The sequence below is a fragment of the Ambystoma mexicanum genome, chromosome 11, assembly GCF_040938575.1.
Source record: "Ambystoma mexicanum isolate Mex_15411 chromosome 11, UKY_AmexF1_1, whole genome shotgun sequence".
Classification (NCBI taxonomy): Eukaryota; Metazoa; Chordata; class Amphibia; order Caudata; family Ambystomatidae; genus Ambystoma; species Ambystoma mexicanum.
In genome coordinates, this window is record NC_090934.1 from 407,024,121 (window position 1) to 407,045,255 (window position 21,135).

Sequence of the window (21,135 nt, forward strand, 5' to 3'; positions counted from 1 at the left end):
AGCATTCAACCACATAAACCTGTTTGAGCGGCTAGCGGTATTCAAAGCACTTAAGTCCTTTCAGACACAGTTGCTGGAAAAGGCAGTACTGATCCTCAGACAGCACCATGGCCATGTACTACCTGAACAAGCAAGGGGGCACTCACTCTCCAGGGCTGTCCAAACTGTCACAGAACATTTGGAAATGGGCTCTCAAACACAGAATGTTTCTATTGTCTCAACACGTTCCAGGGGAACTCAATCTTCTGACAGACATGCTCAGCAGAGACTTCCCGTTGCCCTTACAGTACGAATGGTGACTACATGAAGAAATCGTCTCCGTTTTCGCAGAATGGGGCTTCCCATAGATCGGCTTGTTCGCAACTCTGGAGAACTGTCAATGCCCAGATTACGCCTCCTTGTACCCTCAGAACTGATCCAAGGGGAACGGTCTCTGGATGACATGGTCAGGGAAATTTGTTTGCTTGTCCCATAACTTCCGTACTCAACAAGATTGTGCACAAGATGCACCAGGAACCAGTCACCATGATATTGGTGGCCCCGATGTGGGCATGCCAACCCCGGTTCTCCCATCTGATGGAGATGTCCCTCTCTCCTCCGATGAATCTACCTTGCCATAAAACATGCTATCTCTGGACAAGGGGGAACACTTCTTCCATGCCCGCAGACTCAATTTAGCGACCCGGCTCCTGAGATCATAGAGTTCGGGCATCAATCCCATTGACTGCTCTCCTACTCATATTGTGTTATACCTGACTCACTTACTAGCCTCTGGTCTGGTTTTTAATTCCCTAAAGGTTCTTAGCTACACTCTCAGCCTATACCACATCCCAACGTAAAGTGTTGTGGTGGAAGATCCCAGTTTCTAAAGCTTTGATGGAAGGGGTTAAGAGAATTCATCCCCCCATTTCTAACCCGGCTCCCGGATGGGACCTAAATGTGGTATTAACTAGACTTATGGGGTCTCCTTTTGAACCGATGCATAAGCAAGTCTCAAAGCTCTTACTTACAAAACCGCCCTCCTAGTGGCAGTTACTTTGATAAGAGCAGGCCTCCAGATAAGGTGGGTAGAGGGCTTTTTTACGCATGAAAATCTTGCAAATACGACAGCTTTATTATTTTCCAGGATACATTTACACACAGGTTTAGAGCAAAAGTCGGGTTACTTGATAGAAATTAGGCCTCTTTTAATTTTTATCTACATTAATGTAATTGTAAGCCACCTCTGAAACAGAATGTATTTCTCTGAAGCCTTTCAAGAAAACAAAACTGCACACTGTGATAAAAGGAATGGTTTTCTTTCCATTCAGCTTTAGAAGCACTGTGCATAATTTCCTAGAATTTTAGGATTGTTTAATTAGATGGAAAACTAAGTTGCATTTGAGAATTCATCTTTTGTAACAAATTATGCTTTTTTCCAGTGAAGGCAAACCAGTATTGCACAATTGTATTTTTCAGAGTTCTGATGCTGTGTGCATAATCATGCGGAGGCAGATCATTTTTACACTGATAATTTAATGTACACTCTAATTATATGTGTGTAAAATGATGACTATGCACAGTTTAGATTACATCCATTCAACCTTGCAGTCAATGGGGTACATTACTATAAATGGTCAGTGGCAGCAGAGTCTTTGCTCAAGGGTGAGTGATTGTCATTATAACAATCGCAGGTGTTCTAGCCTTTCAAAATCTTCAAGACTACAATTAAAACATCCAAAACCTGATTCTCCAGGAAGTTCAAGCGCCTTTCAAAAACAAACCAATGAAAGTTACATTTGTAATTGAAATAGAAACTCGGCCAAACCTGTCCCTGTGAGAATCCAGATAGGTATTTAACTTCATGTAGTGCTTCATAAATGGTTCGTCATACATCTAGGTACTGTGATTATTATACCTCAGTCGATACTCAGTTAACCGACTTCTGAAGGATGTTCGCCAATAAGATAGCTCAGCCGGTTGAGCACTCATTGCTGCAATCTGTGCATGATCTGTAGGTTGCAGGCTCGAATCCCTGCAAGTCCAACTCAGCTTTTCATCCTTTCGAGGTTGATAAAGGAGTCCCGAGTTAGGTGATAATTGTGATACATATGTTCTTTGTACAGCACTTGGCCAAAAGCGCTATATAAATAACCATTTGACCATTAGATTAAATATAGAATTTAGCATGGAGTCCTTCCCCCTCTGCACTGTTGTATCATAACATTGGCATACTATTCGCTAGTAATAGCTCCAGGAAAATGAGGACTCATTAAACATCAAATGACAATTCTGCTATCGAACCTCAAAATACACAATACAATTCATGTTTGCTTTACTATGTAATTGGATAGGTTTTTGTGATTTCAACATTTAAATAAGCACAGGAGAGATCAAATGACCAGACCTTAGAGAAATAATGAACAGTGTATTCTGTCACAATGCAGAAAGCTACCATACGGTAATGATTTCCATACAGTTTGTGCATGCGTCGGCTGGATGTCGCATACATTTTACTCTCTTGCAAAGGAGAAAAGTCATTTTTACTCTCTTAAAATCACATTTATTCTCAAAGTTTAAAAACGGGGAGTAAAATACTCCCACCTCAAAATCTTATCTGGCGCACTGAATAAGAGGGTCAGTGAACTGCAGGCACTTTTTTTCTAGACACTTTTGTCGTAATTCAGAGATAAGGTGGTTCTACGCACTATGCCTCGGTTTGCGCCCACATTTATTTCTAAGTTCCATGCGAACCAGTCAATCGAAATACCAACCTCCTTCTCGAACCCCACTAACGTGGCGGAAAGAAGCCTACACATACACTGTGCAGAGTCATGTAGTACCTGGAAAGAACGAGGCCACTAAGGAAAACAAACCAGTTTTTCGTTTCAGTGGCCGCTGGTAGGGAAGGGGATCATGACTCTAAATCGGCCATCTCTAGGTGAATAGTCAAGTACATCACACTCTTGCCAAGGGAGATCTGCACTTCAAGCCTAGAGCACACTCCTCTGGACACTGGGGCTTCCCTAACACTTTTTGCAAATGTACCTCTCGAGTCCATTTGCAAAGCAGCAACCTGGAGTTCTGTATACACCTTTATAAAACACTGTTGCCTGGACACTCGCACTAGGTCTGCTTCTCAGGTGGGACAAGCAGTACTAAAATCTTTTCACTACTGTTCCTACTCACATCCCACCACCAACTCTGGGTACTGCTTGCTAGTCTATGCACAGCATGTGATTCTAAGCAGATTACAAGCATCAGAAGACATGCGTTACTTACCATAATAGCATTTGTGATGATTGTATCTGCTTAGATTCACTTGTGCCCACCCTTCCTCCCCGCTTGGATGGAAAGAACATGGACATCTTACTAATTCTACTCTCATTCTGTACTCACTCACAATGGTCCCAAGGCTCCCTCACGGCAGAAAAAATACAGTCGGGGGGGACCTCGACGGGTGAGGCATTTTGGATGCACTACATGTCACGTTGGGGATAGTGTTACAGGCAATCCCATGTCGACGTCCCCTTTAGATCCTCGAAAGACCAGATGCAATACTCTGCGGTTACCACTAGATGTCAGGCTATATGCACTGCATGTGAATCTAAGCCGATATAATCATCACAAATGCTATTACAGTAAGTAATGTCTTATTTCACGCCAGTTTTAAATTAGCCTTCTTTCTCCAGCATGGGGTCTGGCATGGATTCACATGCTCATGAATATTCCCCGTCGTCAGGCTGGGAATCCTCGGTAAAGAAAAAATCAGTATCAGTTTAGTTTCTGATCTGTCTTTCTTAGTAGTAACCAATCACTGATCTCTGGGTCATACTGCCCCCAGCCAATGACTGCCTTCTCTCTAAGCCCCGCCTCTGGCAGCCATCTTCAGATTTTTGCCGCACGCTCAAGTGTTGGGAATCCTCATGTTTAGCTCTCGAGTTTTTTGCTGCGTTTTCACGCTTTTTCAGGAGATTTTCTCATTTTTTTCGGTTTATTCGAGCCACAAGCTCCACCGTTTCTACTTCCGACAACTGGTATCCATTTTGGAATTCTTCTATGCCCCTCAAGGGTGAAGTTTTCGTCGAGTTTACACTGCTTGGAGGATTCCGGAAGATCTGCGGCCTACCTCAACTGACATGGCCCAGGACAAGGGAAGCTCGACGCCCGGATCCAAGCTGTTCAGGTGCTGCCCTGGATGCGGATTGCAGAACGTTGGAGGACGAGCACTCGCGTTGTCTCTACTGTCTTCATGAGGACAAGACGCACGTGGAGAAACTGTGCGTTCTGCAAGAACCTTTCGGAACGGACCAAACAAGATAGTGGTGCTCGCCTGGCTGGAAACGGGCACGGCAGGTGAGAAGGCGAAGAAAAAGTCTGAGCGGGCTTCTAAGTCCTGTGAGGGCGCCCCGGCGACGGGGGCCCAACAGAAGGCCAAGCACCGCTGGCACTGGGAGCGCCGAAAGGTCAGGTTTTTCAGCTGCCGGGCAGGGCGCTACTTCCCTGGCACGTTCGACCACGAGCCAGCGCTCTGGTTCAGGGAAGAGGAAGTCCGAGAACCCGGGTAAGCCACTGGAGCGGACCCGGTCGAACTCGAAGGGGGAGCAAGGCACTGACCCTCCACCCAAGGCGAAGGGCCAGGACGCACCTAAGGTGGTGAGGGCTTTGATCCATCCGGCAAAGGCCCCTGTCGAAGTGGTCGCTGCGACCCTGGCAAAGCCAGCTGAGACTACGCCAGTGGAAACTGCCTCTGGGCCCAGAGTATCCCTGCCTCCGTGGAGGGAATCCTCTTTCCAGCCCATCGTTAAGAACCCTGTGAAGCCCCCAGCGGATAAAGAGGGGAGAGGGCGGTAGCCATTACAGACTCAGAATCGGCCTCTGAGGAGGAGCTGGTGGAATCCGAGAAGGGCCTCAACGAGAGGTCCATAGGCCTCAACGAGAGGTTCGAGAGGGTTCGATCCCAGGGTGCGGTCCCTGCTGACGTGATCGAAGACGGTGACGAAGAGGGCCCAGTGGAACGGCCATCCCGTCCGTCGCAGCCTTTTCCCGAGCCCCAGGATAGCTCGGTGGCCATTTTGTTGGCGATCCAATCCTTATGTACCGAGATAAGGACGAGATTACCACGGACCCCGACGGAGGATCCAGAACCGGGCCCGTCGGGAAGCCCTCTGAACAAGCGGAGGAGAGGCCGCCCCTCGCGCCTGCGAGACCTGTGGAACCCTCGTTACAGGTAAGTAACTTGTTCCTTAAAAAGGCAAATGATTGTAACAATAAGAGTAAACTTTGAAATTACTTTTCAGAATCAAAAAAGCCAGTGAATAGTCTTTGGATATGCCTAATAAATTTCTCCTCCACCCGAAGGTGACTTCAATCACAAGGATAGTATTTGCATTTATATATTACACTAACATGCTTTGCAGATTCAGAGTTGCAGCAAGGAAATGTTAAGGGAAGCAAAAAGGTTAAAACGGTTTCTCAGAAAATGTGAGGACAACTGAATACTCCAATGATGTCTAGATAAGCCTTTCCCAACAGTAACGGTGTTTAACAAGCCACAACATATCGGGCAAGAAGCAATACCAAAGTCAATGGATTTATAACAGTGCCTTTAGGGAGCTGGGACAGCCAAAGACATTTGTACACAGTCTACAGTTCTGATGCACTTCTTGAATAAAAGTCTTGCACAAATTTAGAGAGTTCAGACAAATCCCTTGTGGGGACAGAAGCTGTTAAGCCTGTGTTAAGGGAGTTGAAATCAACTCCGAGTAAGTAGGTGCACACCTCAAATGAGACAGCATGACTTAAGGCAAGAAGGTAAGTACCCCCAGCCCAAACAGTACCTCTGGTTAGAAGGAAAAGGTGGTCTGCTGGATTCAGTCTTGCTACAGCCAAGCAGACTGGTTCCTGAGCCTCGGTCGTGGGGATAAGAGGGAGGACGTCTGGAGGGCTCATGCGGCAGTACTCTGGTAGGTCGGCGACAGCTTCAGGCTCTTTTCGTTTCAGTGGCACTTCATGGTTTCAGCGCTTTGTAAACAGCACTGATGTCGAACGCTGGACACTGGTTCGACGTTCTGTGCTCCTTTGGTCCTGCACTCAAGTGAGGGGACTCTGGTTTGGAATTTCCTGCTTCGGGAGAGTCTTTCGGAAGCTCCTGGAGCTTTTAGCCGGAATCGTTCCGTGGCAGTCTTTGCACTCGACTATGGACACTGGACCCCTGGCATTGGGCTTCTGCAGCAACGGAGAGGCACAGCAAGTCGGGGATGGCGCCAAGTGGAGTTTGTCTCTGGGTTGGTTGGTCCCACTAACCAAAGGGGAGAAGTCTTTCCTGCGGAGCTTCTCTGTTTAGGTGAAAAAGGAGATGAGCAAAGCAGCAAGGCTTCATCGAGCAATTGACGGTCCAGGAGGTTGCAGCAGGCTTCGTTCAGTTTCTTCAGATGTTTCTTCCTGTGGTCAACTCTGCCTGATGCCCCAAAACCCTTGCCTTTAAAGCAGATTTCTCCCCTACATGCACAGCCGAGGCTGTCAATCTCGCAGCAGGGTGCCTGTCCTTTCAGGTCAGCAAGCCAGGACTTGTTTAGTTCAGGCACTCCTAGAGACCAAGGACAGGGAAGTTGCCAGAGCAGGCATCGACTACTCTCAAGGTCACTTATCCACTGTTGCACAGCTTGGGCTGCTTCCTCAATTTTCATGCCAACACAGAAGCTCCAGTTCATCCGGCCAGTCCTGGACACATAGGTGGGGAAAGCTTTCCCTCCCCGAGGAGAGAATCCCTAGTATCTGGCAAACGGTCTAATTCTTCCAGGGCCACAACAACTTGTCGTGGGCCTCCTTCCTCAGTCTTTGAGGCCTCATGGCTTCCTGCACTGCCGGATGCCATGTTGAGACTGTGCTCTCTGCAGTTGTTGCTGAAAGGGAAATGGTCCCAATACTTAAGCAACATGAGGGGTATTTCCAGGGTGTCTTGGTCAGTGACCTGAGATTTGGCTTGGTGGTTCCGTGGAGACAACATTTTGGAGGAACCCTTCTGGCCCCAGGCACGGGTAGTGACGGAATAGTCTCTGAAGGTTTGGGGCACTCGCTACGGAGATCTGCAGGTGAGCGGCCAGTGGTCTCAGATTGACATCCGGTGGTTCATTAACAGTCAAAGGTTGCAAGCAGTCATGCTTGCTCTGATGGCCTTTGCTCCTTCTCTCAAAGGGCAGCATGTCCTAGTCATGATAGACGATAAGGTGGCCATGCACTACCTGAAAAAACCCGGGTGTGTAAGGTATCCGGCCCTTTTGCAATGAGGTGATCCATCTCTGGGTCTTGTTGGAAAACCAGATCTCCATTTTGGCTGTTCATCTGACAAATGGATTACAGGCTGGCAGATGCTCTGAACAGGCAATGCACATTCTCACACAAGTGGGAAGTGTGCCGGGACTTTCTGGAGGAGATCTTCATTCAAGGTGGTACCCTGACAGTGGACTTGTTGGTAGGAGGCCCAACAGGAAATGCAAGCCCTTCTGCTCAAGGGGATTCCCGGCAAAGGTCGCACTGGGTGATGCATTCCTGGTGGAGTGGTTTTAACCTCCAATGTGCCCTGACCCTGCCGCCCCCCCTGCTCCCACGGAACCCAATCATGTTGCAGGATCTCGGGTCCTGAGTTTTCAAGCAACCAGAAGGGTTCTTGAGCTACAGGTGTTATCCTCCAATACACCTTATTTTCGGTTCTACAAGGAAAAGGTATCACTTAAAGTGCAGCCTGGATTCTTGCCCAAGTTTGTCCTGGATTTCCATGTGTCCCAGTGCATAGACCTACCAGTGTTCTAGCTGCCTCCTCACACCTTTAAGGACGAGGAGAGGTTACACTGCTTGGACCCCTAAGATCCCTTTTTTGTAGCAAGGTCTGTGAATATCAGGGGGAATTACCTGCTGTTTGTGGTGTTTTCCATGTGTAGCAAGGGATTGACTGTATCAAAACAGACCATCCCCAGATGGATATCCCTGTGTCCGAGTGTTACCAGAGACGTGGAAGGAGCTAGCATGGTGTATTGGAGCCCATTCCATTAGGGACTGTGTCTTCGGCACTAAAAATGGGCGTTCCAGCGAGACACATCTGCCGGGCAGCTACTTGGTAGTCATTGCACACATTACCAAGCATTACTGCCTGGATGTGTTGCATCCCGCCTCCATACTAGATACTGCGTTGGGAGTATTACCTGATGAGGAATCTGCCGACGAAAGTAATCCATCTAGCTCACTATGAAAGTGTCTGCAGTCCTTGCTGACAGACTTTCTCTTAGGAGACGGGATGAGCGATAGTTTTGCTAGGCTTTCCATGGCTTTATAATTGTGTTCTCTTCTGGCGCTTGTCGTGATTCTGCCCCTAACTTAAAAACCAAACTTAATAAAACACTGTTTTTTGGTCTCATTTGTGGCTGTTTTTTCAGCCAACTGTTCAGATTCTTCCTTTGCAGTAGCTGAACTCTGTGACGGGGTGATAGGGCAAAACCGAGGTACAGGGGCGTAATAACTTGCTATATGTGTAGCGCCCAACATCATGCCCGGAGTCAACCTGCATATTGTCAAGTCAAGATGGATAGACAGTCTAGTCAAGGAGCACCACACTCCCTGTCAAAGTATTTTCCGAGCAGCTGACTATGGAAGCGATATCTATGTAATGAGGAATCCGCAGAGGAAATCGCTATTGAAAACACTACCTGCAAGAAATTTCTCCTGTCTCTCTCAGAATGCTACGATCTTGCTAGCAAGGAAGGCCCGGAGGGCATTGCTCCAACAGAGGGCTGGCCTCCATCGCTGCACTTTGGCATTGAGCCCTTGTTAGTTTTATTTCCCAAGCTGGTTCGTTGGCTTCTTTGCACATGTTCAAGTATTATTGCTTGGATTCTACGCCTGGTCAGGAAGCTTGTTTTGGCAGAGCTGTCCTTCAGAGTTTTGTGGTTTAGCCCTATGCTGGTAGACATTGCTCTGGCTACACAGTTGTTAATTTCCAGGCCTAATTGAAGGATTTGGCAAGATTCTTCTTTTCCGTCCTTGACCAGAGCCTCAAATCCTTCCCTCATGTCGCCTTCGGGAATGTGTTCGGCCGTCTCTGAGATGAGACCAAAGCCCAAAGGAGAAATTTGCTAGGGCACAAGATGGTAGCCCAGCCACAATCTTTCGTACCCCAGCCATCTAGCCTCTTTCTATCCTTATCAAGCGGTAAGGGTGAGAAGGAGGTAGTCTTCAGTTTTGCCGTGGTAGCCAGAAACACCAAGCTTTCTAGCAAAGCAGGGTGGGGCAGGATATTTGAGTCTTGAGTGAGCCGGTCTGTGCTTATTATCAAGATCCCAGTCAAGTCGTTACAAAATCTGGCTTGGACCATAGCTCTAAAACTGGAGCTTCAACCGTCTGATTGAAAGGCAATAGTTTCTCCTTCCTTGGGCCCTCGTCCAGAATGTTCGCTCATATTGAACATTGGGAGAAGGAGGGTGCTGACCGAGCCCAGGTTTTCTAACACATTGGCAATAAGGCTCTGAGAAGCTGCCTGAGGCTTGCACATTGTAGGAGCTGGGGGGGCTATTCGGGCAAGGTGTCCAGGCCACCTGTGTCTTGCAAGTCAGCCACAAGATCTCCAAGTCCTCTTTTTCAACGTAGAACTCCTCCAGGAAGTCCTACTTCCCTAGATTGTAAGTGCCCTATATTAAAGGTGTTGCAATCCTCTTCTTCATAGATGTCTTCAAGATACGTTTTCTCCCCGAGGGGTGCAAGACTAGGTCGGAGGACAGATGTCCGGATTTGGGGCGATACCACCACTAGCCTTGTGCTTATCTGTCGCCGGCATGCTGAGATATGTGGGTGCACGGTCACAAGATGCTTCTCTGCTGACTATTCAGAGCACAGTAAATTCAGATGGCGCAGAGGCCGGTGGCACCAGGGCTTTGGCAAAGATGTCCAACCTTTGAAGCCTGAAGGCTTCACATGCCTTGGAGGGGGGCATCTAGGGGGGTGGGCGAAGCTCATCTAGGGGTGTGGGGGAAGCTGGGGGGGCAGTTTGGGGGGAAGAGAGCTGGGGGGTAGAGCTTGGGGGGGAAGGGAGCGAGAGCCTAGAGGGTGAAGTGAGTTGGCAGGGGGGGAGGGGGAAGAGCTGGTAGGGGGAGGGGCTGGGGTGGAGCGGGGGGAGAGCTGGGTGGGGGGGGTCATGGGTTGTGTGCAACGGTACCTCTGGAGTCACTTAAGCCGGGGGGTTCTCTTGAGTGGTGACTCCCCTTCTTTTAAGAAGAACTGTAGTGCCATGAAAAACTGCCTGGAGACTGAGACCTGTGCTGCATCTTTTTCTTTTCCTTGCGGACAGGGGCTGTTCTTTGGTGCAGTGAGCCGCTGTTGGGCATAATCCTGGGCAGTGCCCTTAGGGACCACTACACAAGATTAAGACTACAGGTGGTAGTACAATTTCACCTTTGGTACAAGACTGTACTACACAGAGTGGTAGCAGTAGCGGAGCAGCCAGACTTATCTCAAGAGAAAATGAGCAGTAGTAGAGATTACACAAAGGACTACAATTACTGTGACTCAAGCAAACACTGACTCAAGGTTTCTGGTTAAAAAGTAAAAGTACATTTATTTTTAGACCATCTGTTCACAAAACACTTCACTACTATTAAATTAAAACCACACTTCAAATATACTACACACAACCAATTCCCCTTGTGCAGAACAATTCAAGGTAAGTACCTTTTGGATTTGACAGACCTGTGTTGTGAAACAAAGACGTTACCGCGGGTTGTTGCGCAATCACTTTTTGACAGTAATAACAGTTCTGTCTTACGAAAGAGAAGCGTACCCACGAGAAGAAATGTTACCGTAGTCAAACACACTTAACACATGAATTAACACAAGAGAGTTGGGGACAAAAATCATAGGCAATACTTTTGTCAAGGCAGATAGAATCAAAAGACACTTTCTAAAACGTAGATAAAAGTCGATAGGCCTGCGCCAGTGTCAATGGGACAGGGGTCCTGTTGTCGAGGATCACAAGGTTAGAACAGTTCACGATTCGAGGATGCCAGGAGTACTTGGATATTGTGAAAAGGGAAGCAAAAGAGGACAAGCCTTTGGTGAGGAGAAAAGGGGTTCACCCTAGTTCCTCGAAGTCGGACACAGTACCTTATTCGTATGAAGAGCTGGTGCCACGGCAGTTGTTCCTGGTAGTTCCTGCAGACTCAAGGTTCCTGAAGCTTCAGTCGTGGGGACAACGACGACGCCTGGAGCGATCTGCACTATCCAGGGATGAAGCCAGCAAAGCAACGGTGAATAAAGGGTGCGCTCCTTTAAAACAGGAAAGGCTCTTCAGATGGCTATCCGGACCACTACAGCTGTGTGCAGCGATTTTGACCAAGAAGAGGATTCTCTGCCTGTGGAAGGTGAGCTGGTTGATCCCACCTGGCTCAAGGGAACAAGACTCTGTATCGTCTCTAGTCGTTGAAGGGTAGATGGCTCAGGACTGCAGCAGGGTTTCACCGGGACTCGGGAATTGCAGCAGCCGTCTTCTTCTCCACTTCTCTTCGGTACTTTGCAGTTCCAGTGGCGACTTTTATGCCAAAATCCCCCATTCACACAGACTGGCTGTTAATCACTCATCAGGGGGGTTGTCCGGCCCGGACAACCACCCCAGCCAATCAATACAAAGTGTGACTTGGGTCTCCAAGGGGACCCTGTGCAGGTGGTGACTAAACCCCTCCCTCACATTCGACCCACCTAGACATCCAGACGCCAAAGGAGGGCTTCTGGACAGAAGCCCGCAAAAGGTCGGTGAACAAAGGAGGCAAACCTGGTTTGCCGCGCAAAGTAAAACCCAAGAAGGACTTTAACAAAAAGAAATGGCGATAAAAAGCAACCGGAGCCGAAATAAAAATTATTTGGTCAAGCGGGTATAAGTTCGAGGCTAATATAATAGCCTAAAACAGTACCACGTTTATATAGTATAATCGCGGTAGAAAAGTTAGGGTAGATACCACTGCCACCAGCCAAGTCTTGGTGTTAAGAGAGCAAAGTAAAGCTCAGAGGCACAGACAAAAAAGGGGTAGGAATTAACCCTTTCCAGTACTCCGTGTAAGATGGGGTGCTCTGGGTCTGCAGTTTAAAGTGACTATATAAAGTTAATGGCAACTTTACATGTTTCTGGGGGACAGTAGTCTGCCCCAGAAAAATGGAATCGGGGGGGGGGGGGGGGGGAAGTCTCAAAGACGACCCTGTGTCACTGCACTGAAGGTGCTGTGTATCGCACAAAAAGTGAGGCTCATGGAGTGGTGTAGCTCCAGAGCCCAAGATCACACAAACAGTAGAAATAGACATGACAAAACACATGCAAGAGTGAAAAAAAACTCACTCTTGCAGGTGGAAAAAATAAGCCCCAGAAATCCAGCAAAGCTGCTGAGCGACGCACTAGGTGAGGAAAACTAGCCATAAATGCGAATCCCCCCTAACATTCGCTCTGTACGACCATCGAGCGGGCCCTTTTTGTCACCATTTTCCTTGTTAAGGAAGGGAAGGTGGATAGCTTTGCCTCCTCTTACAAAGCTTTTTGGGGATGCATTGACTGATGGGGCACCCAACCCTGTGTTTTGTCCCTCACAGAGGCAGGTAAGACAAATGGTGGGGATCTGGACATTTGGCACCTGCTGTTGAAGCAGGTTTGGAATTACGAACACTTTTGGATTCAGCATTATCGCTGACGAACGAGAGCTTCATAATAAGTGGTTTCCTAAAGTGATCAGAGGGTGCGGAAAAAGAATTGAGGCAGCCATGCGGTGCACACCTCTATTTGTTTGCCCTGACTTGATCTCCTGCACATGGTGTGTAAAGGAGTCTTGTGGATCCCTTGTGGGCCGCACTGCAACTCCTCGCTATAGAAATAAAAATTAGGAATCTGTAACAGTGTAACATTTATGGAACTTTTTTGTCTGCATCACATGCTTTCTTTAAAATAATCTAAAATCTTTTTCAAAAGCACCTTCTGAGGACTGTGGACCCAGCTCCATGGAGAACAAGCCAGATGGGAAGAAGGCAAAAACTGCGGGACCTCCTGCTAAGAACAAGGTAGGTTTATCCTTTTATTCTGCTGCAAAGTCTATGGCATGTTTCTCGTAGATGTTTCATGAAGGATGTTTATGACCGTTACATGTGATTTATTAACCAACAAGAATAACAATTTTTATCTAAACATTTTTATGAAAAAAACCCAGTTTTTAAAAAAGGTCTTCCCCAAGCCTCCCGTGTCCCTTTCTTTATAATCCCACCCTCATATATATTTATATTTTTTTTTAAGTAGCTTTTCGTTCTAAATGATATAAATGTTAGTTATTTTCTATTTGTATAAATCACAGCATACCGGTCCATGATATGTTCTGAGGAGGAGAGATGTGGAGAAATGTAATTGGAATACATTAAAGATGAAACCAAAACGTTGCCGTTGTTAATATGGCAATAACCGCTGAGCCGTTGGGCCATTACCACCTAATGTAATGCCCCCGGGGCATGAAGTTACACGTGGCCCCGGGGGTATTACCTTAAGGCGGCAATGGCCCGCCGACGAGGCGTTATTTCCATTTGTATTCCGGGGTCTGCAATCTCGGGATGCTAGTTTTCCCATGTTTGCAGCCCCGGAATACTAATGCGTTGACTAAACATTTTCAAGGTGCATTTCTTTTCCCGTTTGCAAAGTTGTCGCTGAGGTACATATTAGTTCTAGGAATACTAGAACGCGCATGCTGCTTCATTAGTAGGGAGCAACAGAGTGCCGTTTTGGGCCAACTTGCTCTGTACTAGTGAATGGGAGGAAACTGGCCACCTTGGAAAAGGGAGAAGGGACTACGTGTCTTCCCTTCTCCCTTTCCATGGTCTGCAGGAAATAAAAGTATACCCGGCGCGCAATGCACGTAAGTGCGTCCACAGGATTACACCGTTGTATGGCTCGGAAATTAGCCAATCCATGTTAACTTTATCCCGTGGAATGTCACAGCCGGGTACTAATAGATGTTTCGTAAGCAATGTTTGTCTCCCCGACTATGTATTAATTGGTTTTGGTTCATGTTTCCTAGGAGTTCTTTACACTTAAAGTGGTTAAATGGCCAGAGCAGCCATGGCAACAGTCCAGAAATATTGTCTTTTTACAGCTTTACCTCGATTAACATCAGTGGGCCCCACAGCATTTTCCTAGGATTTGAATCCTGTCATGACTTTTGGAGGCCCTTCAAACCTTTTTGTAATTTACTTTTGTTGCTCAGCTCCTCTTTTTCTTTTGTAAACATGTGTTGCTTTTGTGATGTATACCAGACTGGCTGGAGGTAGCGGATAGTTTTCTATGGTTTCTTTTTTACCTGTTTGCACTTTTGCATTTTACTGTATGCCTTTTTGTGCACCATATATCCAAATGGCTTTTTCCATGCTGTCCTTGGGCTATCTTGTCCCTTTGCCTATACATTGGATTTCCTAAATCTGCCTCTAGGGGAAGGATTTTGGGATGCCACACTTTTTATAGTAGACTGGGTAGTCGCAGATCGCTTGGCCAAAACCCAATCAAGGTAGATGGGTAAGCAGTCCAGGCTTAGTCTCGGGAAAAGTGTGAGTGTTCTAGGGCTACAGTGAGTCCACAGAGAGCAGCACATAAATTACTTTATCATACACTATTCTTAACTTTGACCATTAGGCATTTAGAGCATATAAAAATCACTGATAAGTATTGTCCATCAAAACAATACACACATTCACCATTGGGAGAATACAATTGCATAAAATTAGTTACCCTAAGTGGATATGCGGCCTAGTCACTAAAAGTCACAACTTTATAACTTCAGGTGAGCAAGTTAAAATGATGCAGTGGACTGGTGGTGGTGTTTTGTAAGGTTTTTAAAACTTAAGTATTTTCCCAAATTCAGGCAAGTACCCCACTATACCCTAAACACTTAAAGACCTAGGGAACAAATCGTTGCTCCTGTACGACAACCAGTGGCCAGGCCGGAGGGAGTTTGCAACAAGGACTTTACGCCCAGTGTTGCCCCATGGAGGCTGGGTCAGGAACATCTGTTTACTTAGCCGCCTAACTCTGATTCTTCCAAGTGAGATACTGTCATCTGGAATTCACTGGGGACCCAGTCTGCTGTCCTTCTCAGGTAGGGGAGGCCAAGGTGTCGCGGGTGCTGTAGCTTCTTCCAGTGTTGGGACAATTTCAAGGTGGAGGTCCTAAACGATTGAAAATGTATTCAGCATGACAGGTCCCCTTAGGACACCTCACAGGATGGATGCAGGGCGGTTTCAGCAAATGTCTGATTCGATGGCAACAGGCAATCCTTCAGCGACTAACACAAAAGCAGCTCCAGCGCAGCCTCCCTTGTAGATGGGAAGCTGAAATATCGGGATCAAGCTTCTTATGGCACACTCTGAGGACCCACCAAGTTCCTAGGCTCAACTCTGAATAGTGACTGCTATAGAGAGGTTCCCAGGTGAAGCTGGTCAGTCCACTGGGTAGCACCTGAGAAGACTCAGCGGGTGAGGTCCTCGAACAGGTGTTGAGATTAGTTGGAACCACCAGTTTAAGGGTTGGAGCACCAATGAGGGTCTTCTGAGATCAGGCAGAGGAGCAGGGCTTCACTGGGCCAAACCCTGTTGATGCTGTTCAGCTGTAGGGGGTCGACCTGGGGTCGTCAACAGCATCTATCTTTCATGGGAGTCTCTGGTCCAACAAGGATCTGAAGAATGGCTGCAGGAGAGTCATCCTTTCATCAGATTTGGGTCTGAAAGCAAGTTCTAGGGCACCGTGGTAATCTGCCACCTTCAAACAGCCAGTGGTTGTCCAATAGTCTTCAACCACTGGTTTCAATGGATTGCATTCTCTCCCAGATTCCTCATCTGATATCCTTCCAGCGTCGACTGCTCAGTAACTTTTTCGACAGGGGGCGTGGGACGACTCAACGTCGACTGTCGCATCTTGACTGTGCCATGCCTAGTCTGGGGACTTGAGGGCCGTTTGTTCGGTCACTGTGCCCGCTGTGTTTCGGCACATTCTCTTCGTGAGAGAAACATTTTTTTTGTTGGATATTTCGGGCCCTAAATCTTTTGGGTTTGAAGATATCCATCACCGACCTGTATGGTTTCTGTGTGTTATCTGTGTAGGGATCACAATGTTAATCAGTATGGTTCCCGTCAGCAGATGACCTGAATATTTTTAGGGAGCTGGTTGGCAATAGGCCATATTCTGTCAAAGTCCTTGGTGCGTTTGACCGTCTGGTCGTCTGACCAAGACACCGAAGGCCCCACAACCGAAAAGGAGACTGGCATCAAAAGCTGACGAAGGGTTCACATGCCCAAAGCAGTTCACACCATTTGACATCCTCATCCTTCCATATAACCATATAAAGACGCCATCAGTACTCTTGAATCCGAGGAGTGGGGTAAGTCTGACCCGGCTCCGGGGTCCCCCGAGGTTGGTGTGAGGAGGCCTTCATGGAGCAAACGCTTCAGCTGTTTCAAAAAGCCTCAGCGTGTGTGGCATCAATGCTTCAGGCTCTTAAGGCAACTGTTGCACCTGCAGGTTTTGGCATCAAGGTATCCATGTCAGGCCTTCCGCTTTTGTGCTCAACCACGACCACTGCGAAGCAGAATCCGCCACTTGCCCTCGAGGCAGCTGCGCCAAGATACCCTGTCAGAGCAATACCATCAAAGCCTAGCCTCCAGTGTGTCTGGGCAGGCAGAAAGTGGGGTAGAGGTTTTTCACTTCCTTTCTTTGTTTGCCTGACTGCCTGAATGGAACCAGTGCCCAATGGGGTGGAGGGGGGGAGGGGTCTGGCTGTCCTGATTGGGTAGCCACCTGCACCTTTCTGTAAACTGCTGAGATTGCAGAGGAGTGTGTGCTCAAACTGAATAAAGGTGAGGTTCCTAGGTGAAAGGCAAGTCGACCACTGAAAACTGAATTAACTGTAGAAGATGACGACCAGAGAAGCCTGCAGTGTTACGCTCACCTGGCTCCCACAGGGGCGTCTGGCGGACCCGGACTGCTGCGGCCTCCACCCAGGTGATGCGTAGTGCAGCGATGACCGACTGGATCTGCCCTCCTAATCTTGTCTGCTTGGCCTGTAGAAATATTCTTCAAGTGGAGAGATGGATTTAGCAACTTGTGGATTCAAGTGATAGCACCCCCACTGCCCTCCCCACTAATCACCTCTGAAGTGCCCTCTCAGCAATCTCACCTTATATTCTTGAAGGATTAGCCCTTCATCCTGCGAAGCACGCAGGGGCGCGTTGATGACCAGTTACTTCACTGGCCTGAAGATATTGGAAGCGTTGTAGACAAATCCTGACTCCAAAAGGTCCTGGCGAAGAGCCCTAAGTATATAGTTCGTAAGAGTTCAGAATGTCTGGAATTCACTCCTGTCCAATTCCTCTTTTATCTTGCAGCTTTGACCCAATAAGAAGATTGTCAGCTGACAGAGCTCCGGTAAAAGTCTGTGTTACCCAACAATGTCCGGTAAATAATGCCAAGGGTTAAACTTGCTGCTTTCTCCTTTTCTTACAGGTGCGGCATAAGATGATGTGGTGTGCTGATGAATTATACCTCCGGCGGTAAAACAGGGAAGCATTTGGCGGCTAAAGAGATTGTCTGTCTGTTCTCTCTGCTCACCTTGTTGTTTCTTGTCCCCCTTAGGTGCCGGGATTCGGCGATGTAAAGATGGAGACAGCGCCGGATCAAAGAGATGCTGTGTGGAACGGTGAGTATGGCGTGGCGCTGCTGCTGACGATGCGACGCGGTTAAAAAAAGTCTTTCCTCTGGTTTGAAGATGCAATGAATCCGGAATCCGGTAAGAAATCTGGTAATAATCTTGTTCTAACCTTTGCTTCTTTCCTTCTTTCTAGGTGCTCCAGGTTCGAGGCGGGCGTGGCAGAAGGCTGGATGATGCTGCTGTTACGGTGAGCGTTACGCTGCTGGATGCAGAAAAATGCGAAGCGTGTGCTGCTCTTCGGGCGTGGTTTAAATAGCCTCCAAAGTAGTTCCAGGTAGGTATTCCTCCCCGACCACACCAGAGTAACAAAATAGTCTCTAAGGTAAAGAAGTCCCTTCCAGGCCTCACATGGGCTTGGATCTTCTTGCAGCATGGTCTGCATCAGGTAAGTGTGCACCTATGAGCCTGGCGCCTATGGCGCCAGGACTGATGTCCCATATGAGCCTGGCGCTGTAGGCGCCAGGACTGAACCCAGACAGCCCCTAGCAGGGGTTGCTGGGTTTTCTCAAGGCGACATGATGCCTGCTCCCGGTGCTGATGGACGTGGTCTGGATGCCCGGGGGTATGCATCATGACATGCAGTCCCTTTGCAACACTGTGGCGACCATTGCTGTCCTGACCAGTCTTCCATGCGACCTAGGAGCTCTGGAGAGGATGACTCATTTCCTTTGGCTGGTGGGACCAACCAGCTCTCAGACAAATTACAATCTGAGCATCTCCAGAGGTGCTGTGCCTTTCCAGAGCTGCAGACTTTGAATCCCAGGAGAACTCTGACCCAAGTGCAGTGCATCTTCTTTGTAAAGGCCAAATCCGTCCAAGTCTTTGCTGAGGACCATGTGAACCTCCAGAGACGCAATCCGACTCATCGAAGTTCCCCTCACCAGAGTGCAGGACTCCATGAATCGAAGAAGATTGACAGGGCGAATTGTGGCCTATGTTGGTGCTGCAGAAAAGGCGCCAAAACCACAGACTGACTAGAAAAGCTAAAGAAACCTGTGCCAGAGGTCCTCTCTCGAGACTGCTGCAGCAATATCACAATCCGAGTCCTGCCTTTTAGCACCAGACCAAGAAATCCGCAGGCCGGGGTCAATCACTGCTGTCAAGAGGAGAATCCGGCCATAAACATGTCTTCTAGCCCAAGGTACTGAGGGGTGAAAAGGTATTGCTTACCTTAAACCAGGAAGTCGCACCAGAGTGTTGGAGTGCACAAAGGTGTCCAGGGTGTTCACTCTTACCTCAGATCCAAGCTGTCAGCTTGTCCCTTTTTGCAAGTCCTTTAACAGGGTGTCGAACTTTGTCAATTCTTCTAGCATCCTTATCTAGAGACAAAGTATCCACATAAACCTTTGCTGTTCTGCTGCTTCGTTATACTTTGAGTCCTCTACAAAATGGCGTTTACATAGTTAGGAATAGGACTTTAAAAGTGTTAACTTGCACAAAACCCTACCTCCTAGAATCTTAAACTTTGCTACTGTTTCACTAACCAACTGTTTTCCTTCCAAAACGACTTGATTTTTCTATAGTTTTTCTAACTAAATGTTTTGTTGTTTTATACTGTGCACCACTACCACCCAGGGGCAGTCTCCAGGTGCTTGCACGTCTCTGTAAGAGAGGGGTTGGGGAGGTTAGTTGGGAGAGGATGAGAGGATAGGTTCAGAACCAGGAGGAACTGCCGTCTGTGTACTTTTGCATGTGATAGTTTGTGCGAGAGTGCTTGTGCATTGTAACCGTATTGATAAGATTCAGTGCCTCAGGTGTGTGGTGGTGTCATATAAAATTTTTTGTCTGTGCCCAGTAATACCAATAATACAGTTGAACTTTCATTGGTGTGAAACTCTGTAACAATTGTAACCGCAAGCAGCTACAAACTAAGCAGTGGCCTTTGAAAAGTATCTAAAAGTATTCCTATGTATATTGGTCAGATTATCTAAACATTTTGAAAAATAATAAATATATTTCAGTTCCCTTGTCTGATAGATATCATCCAGCTTTGCTGCTCAGAAGATACTTCGACGTGGGACGTTGTGGGCCTCGACTTGGCAGTCTTTCCTTCTTGCTCAGTACTCTTTAGTTGGCTCCAGACATGACTTCGGGATATATATATTTTCACGTCACTACGCCCCTGTACCTCAGTTCATTTTTTCCGAGTGCTTGAAGCGCTGCTCCGAGGAGCCTGATTTATCGATTCTTAGTCTTTCTTGATGCGTTTTCGTTTGTTTTTACTCGAATGCGAGATATCCGCCCCATGGATTTCGGGTTTCAAACAATGTACCAACTGCCACTCTAAGATGTCCGTGACCGACTCACACAACATATGCGTGTGGTGCCCCAGCATATGTCACAACACTGAGGGGTGTGCGTCGTGCGTGAAGATGAACCCGAAGTCGGTGCATGAGCGGACAGCCAAACTTGTATTGGGCCGCCCACCGCCAAAATCATCTGCGTGGTCGACCCTCTGGTCCTCTGAGGCCTAGACTGAAGGGACACATCGACATTAGATGTAGAAGCGGTCTCCCTCGAGGAGCCACTCTTCTTAGTCATTGTCTGATGAGAAGAAAAGGCGGCATCGCCACCGAGATTCCGACAGTCAGAAAGAGATAAGGCTTTGGATGGGCCGACCACTCAGGAGTGGGATGAGTTTAAAAGTCAAATTTTTGCGATGTCGGAGAAACATTCAGGTGCGGCTATGCCCCACAAGCAGCAGTCCTCAAAGACGGCAGCAGTGCTTGGTTCACCCAACCCTACATAAGCTGTGCCGCCATCTGCATCACTAAAGCCTTTGGGCTTGTTGCAGAGAAAGGCGCCTAAACCTTCGATGCCGGGGCATTACTGCAAGCCACAGGGTTCCGGCGTCCCCATGCCTCCTTGGTGCCCAAGCCCTGTTCGACGCCGGCAGTCACTATGTCGACGTCAAGGGATATTCCCTTTGCTTCGACAATCGCTGATTGATGTTTTGTTCCACTCTGCCGGACTGATTTCTTTGGCTCCATGGCATTGATCTTCGGTGCAGATAGTGGAGATGCCAAAGGGGACATCGATCGTTTGTATTCAGAGAAGTGGGGCGTTCACTATTGCGGCGACCAAACAGATCTTTTGCTGTTGAAATAAGGGCTCCACAACACCAGCAGGCTGGGCACATCCTCTGATGTGGAATTGCAGCAGAACCAGCCTCACACCCACGCTAAATTTTGGTCACTAATGGCTAGGGTGGTCGACACTTTAGGGCTGAATGCTGTGGCAGTGCCAGGCCAACAATATGAATTGACCAACATCCTGGACAAAACCCCAGTTACTAAGAGGATCACCAATCCAGTAGCCTCCTTGTGGCAGAGCCCCTGCTCCATTCCTCCAGTCAACTCCACTATGACTGGGAAGTACAGGCCGGCAAAAGGAGACCCGT

The 21,135-nt window shown here is 47.8% G+C and overlaps 1 protein-coding gene across 3 annotated transcripts in view; it reads left to right on the forward strand.

The window, feature by feature from the left end:
* The window catches only part of CKAP5 (cytoskeleton associated protein 5), a 1,593,334-nt gene that overhangs the window by 850,030 nt on the left and 722,169 nt on the right, over positions 1-21,135 (forward strand). For all 3 annotated transcript variants that reach the window (XM_069623197.1, XM_069623199.1, XM_069623198.1), the window contains exon 27: positions 12,971-13,059. In XM_069623197.1, coding sequence (XP_069479298.1) covers positions 12,971-13,059 — 89 coding nt within the window. The remainder of the gene's footprint in view (positions 1-12,970; positions 13,060-21,135) is intronic.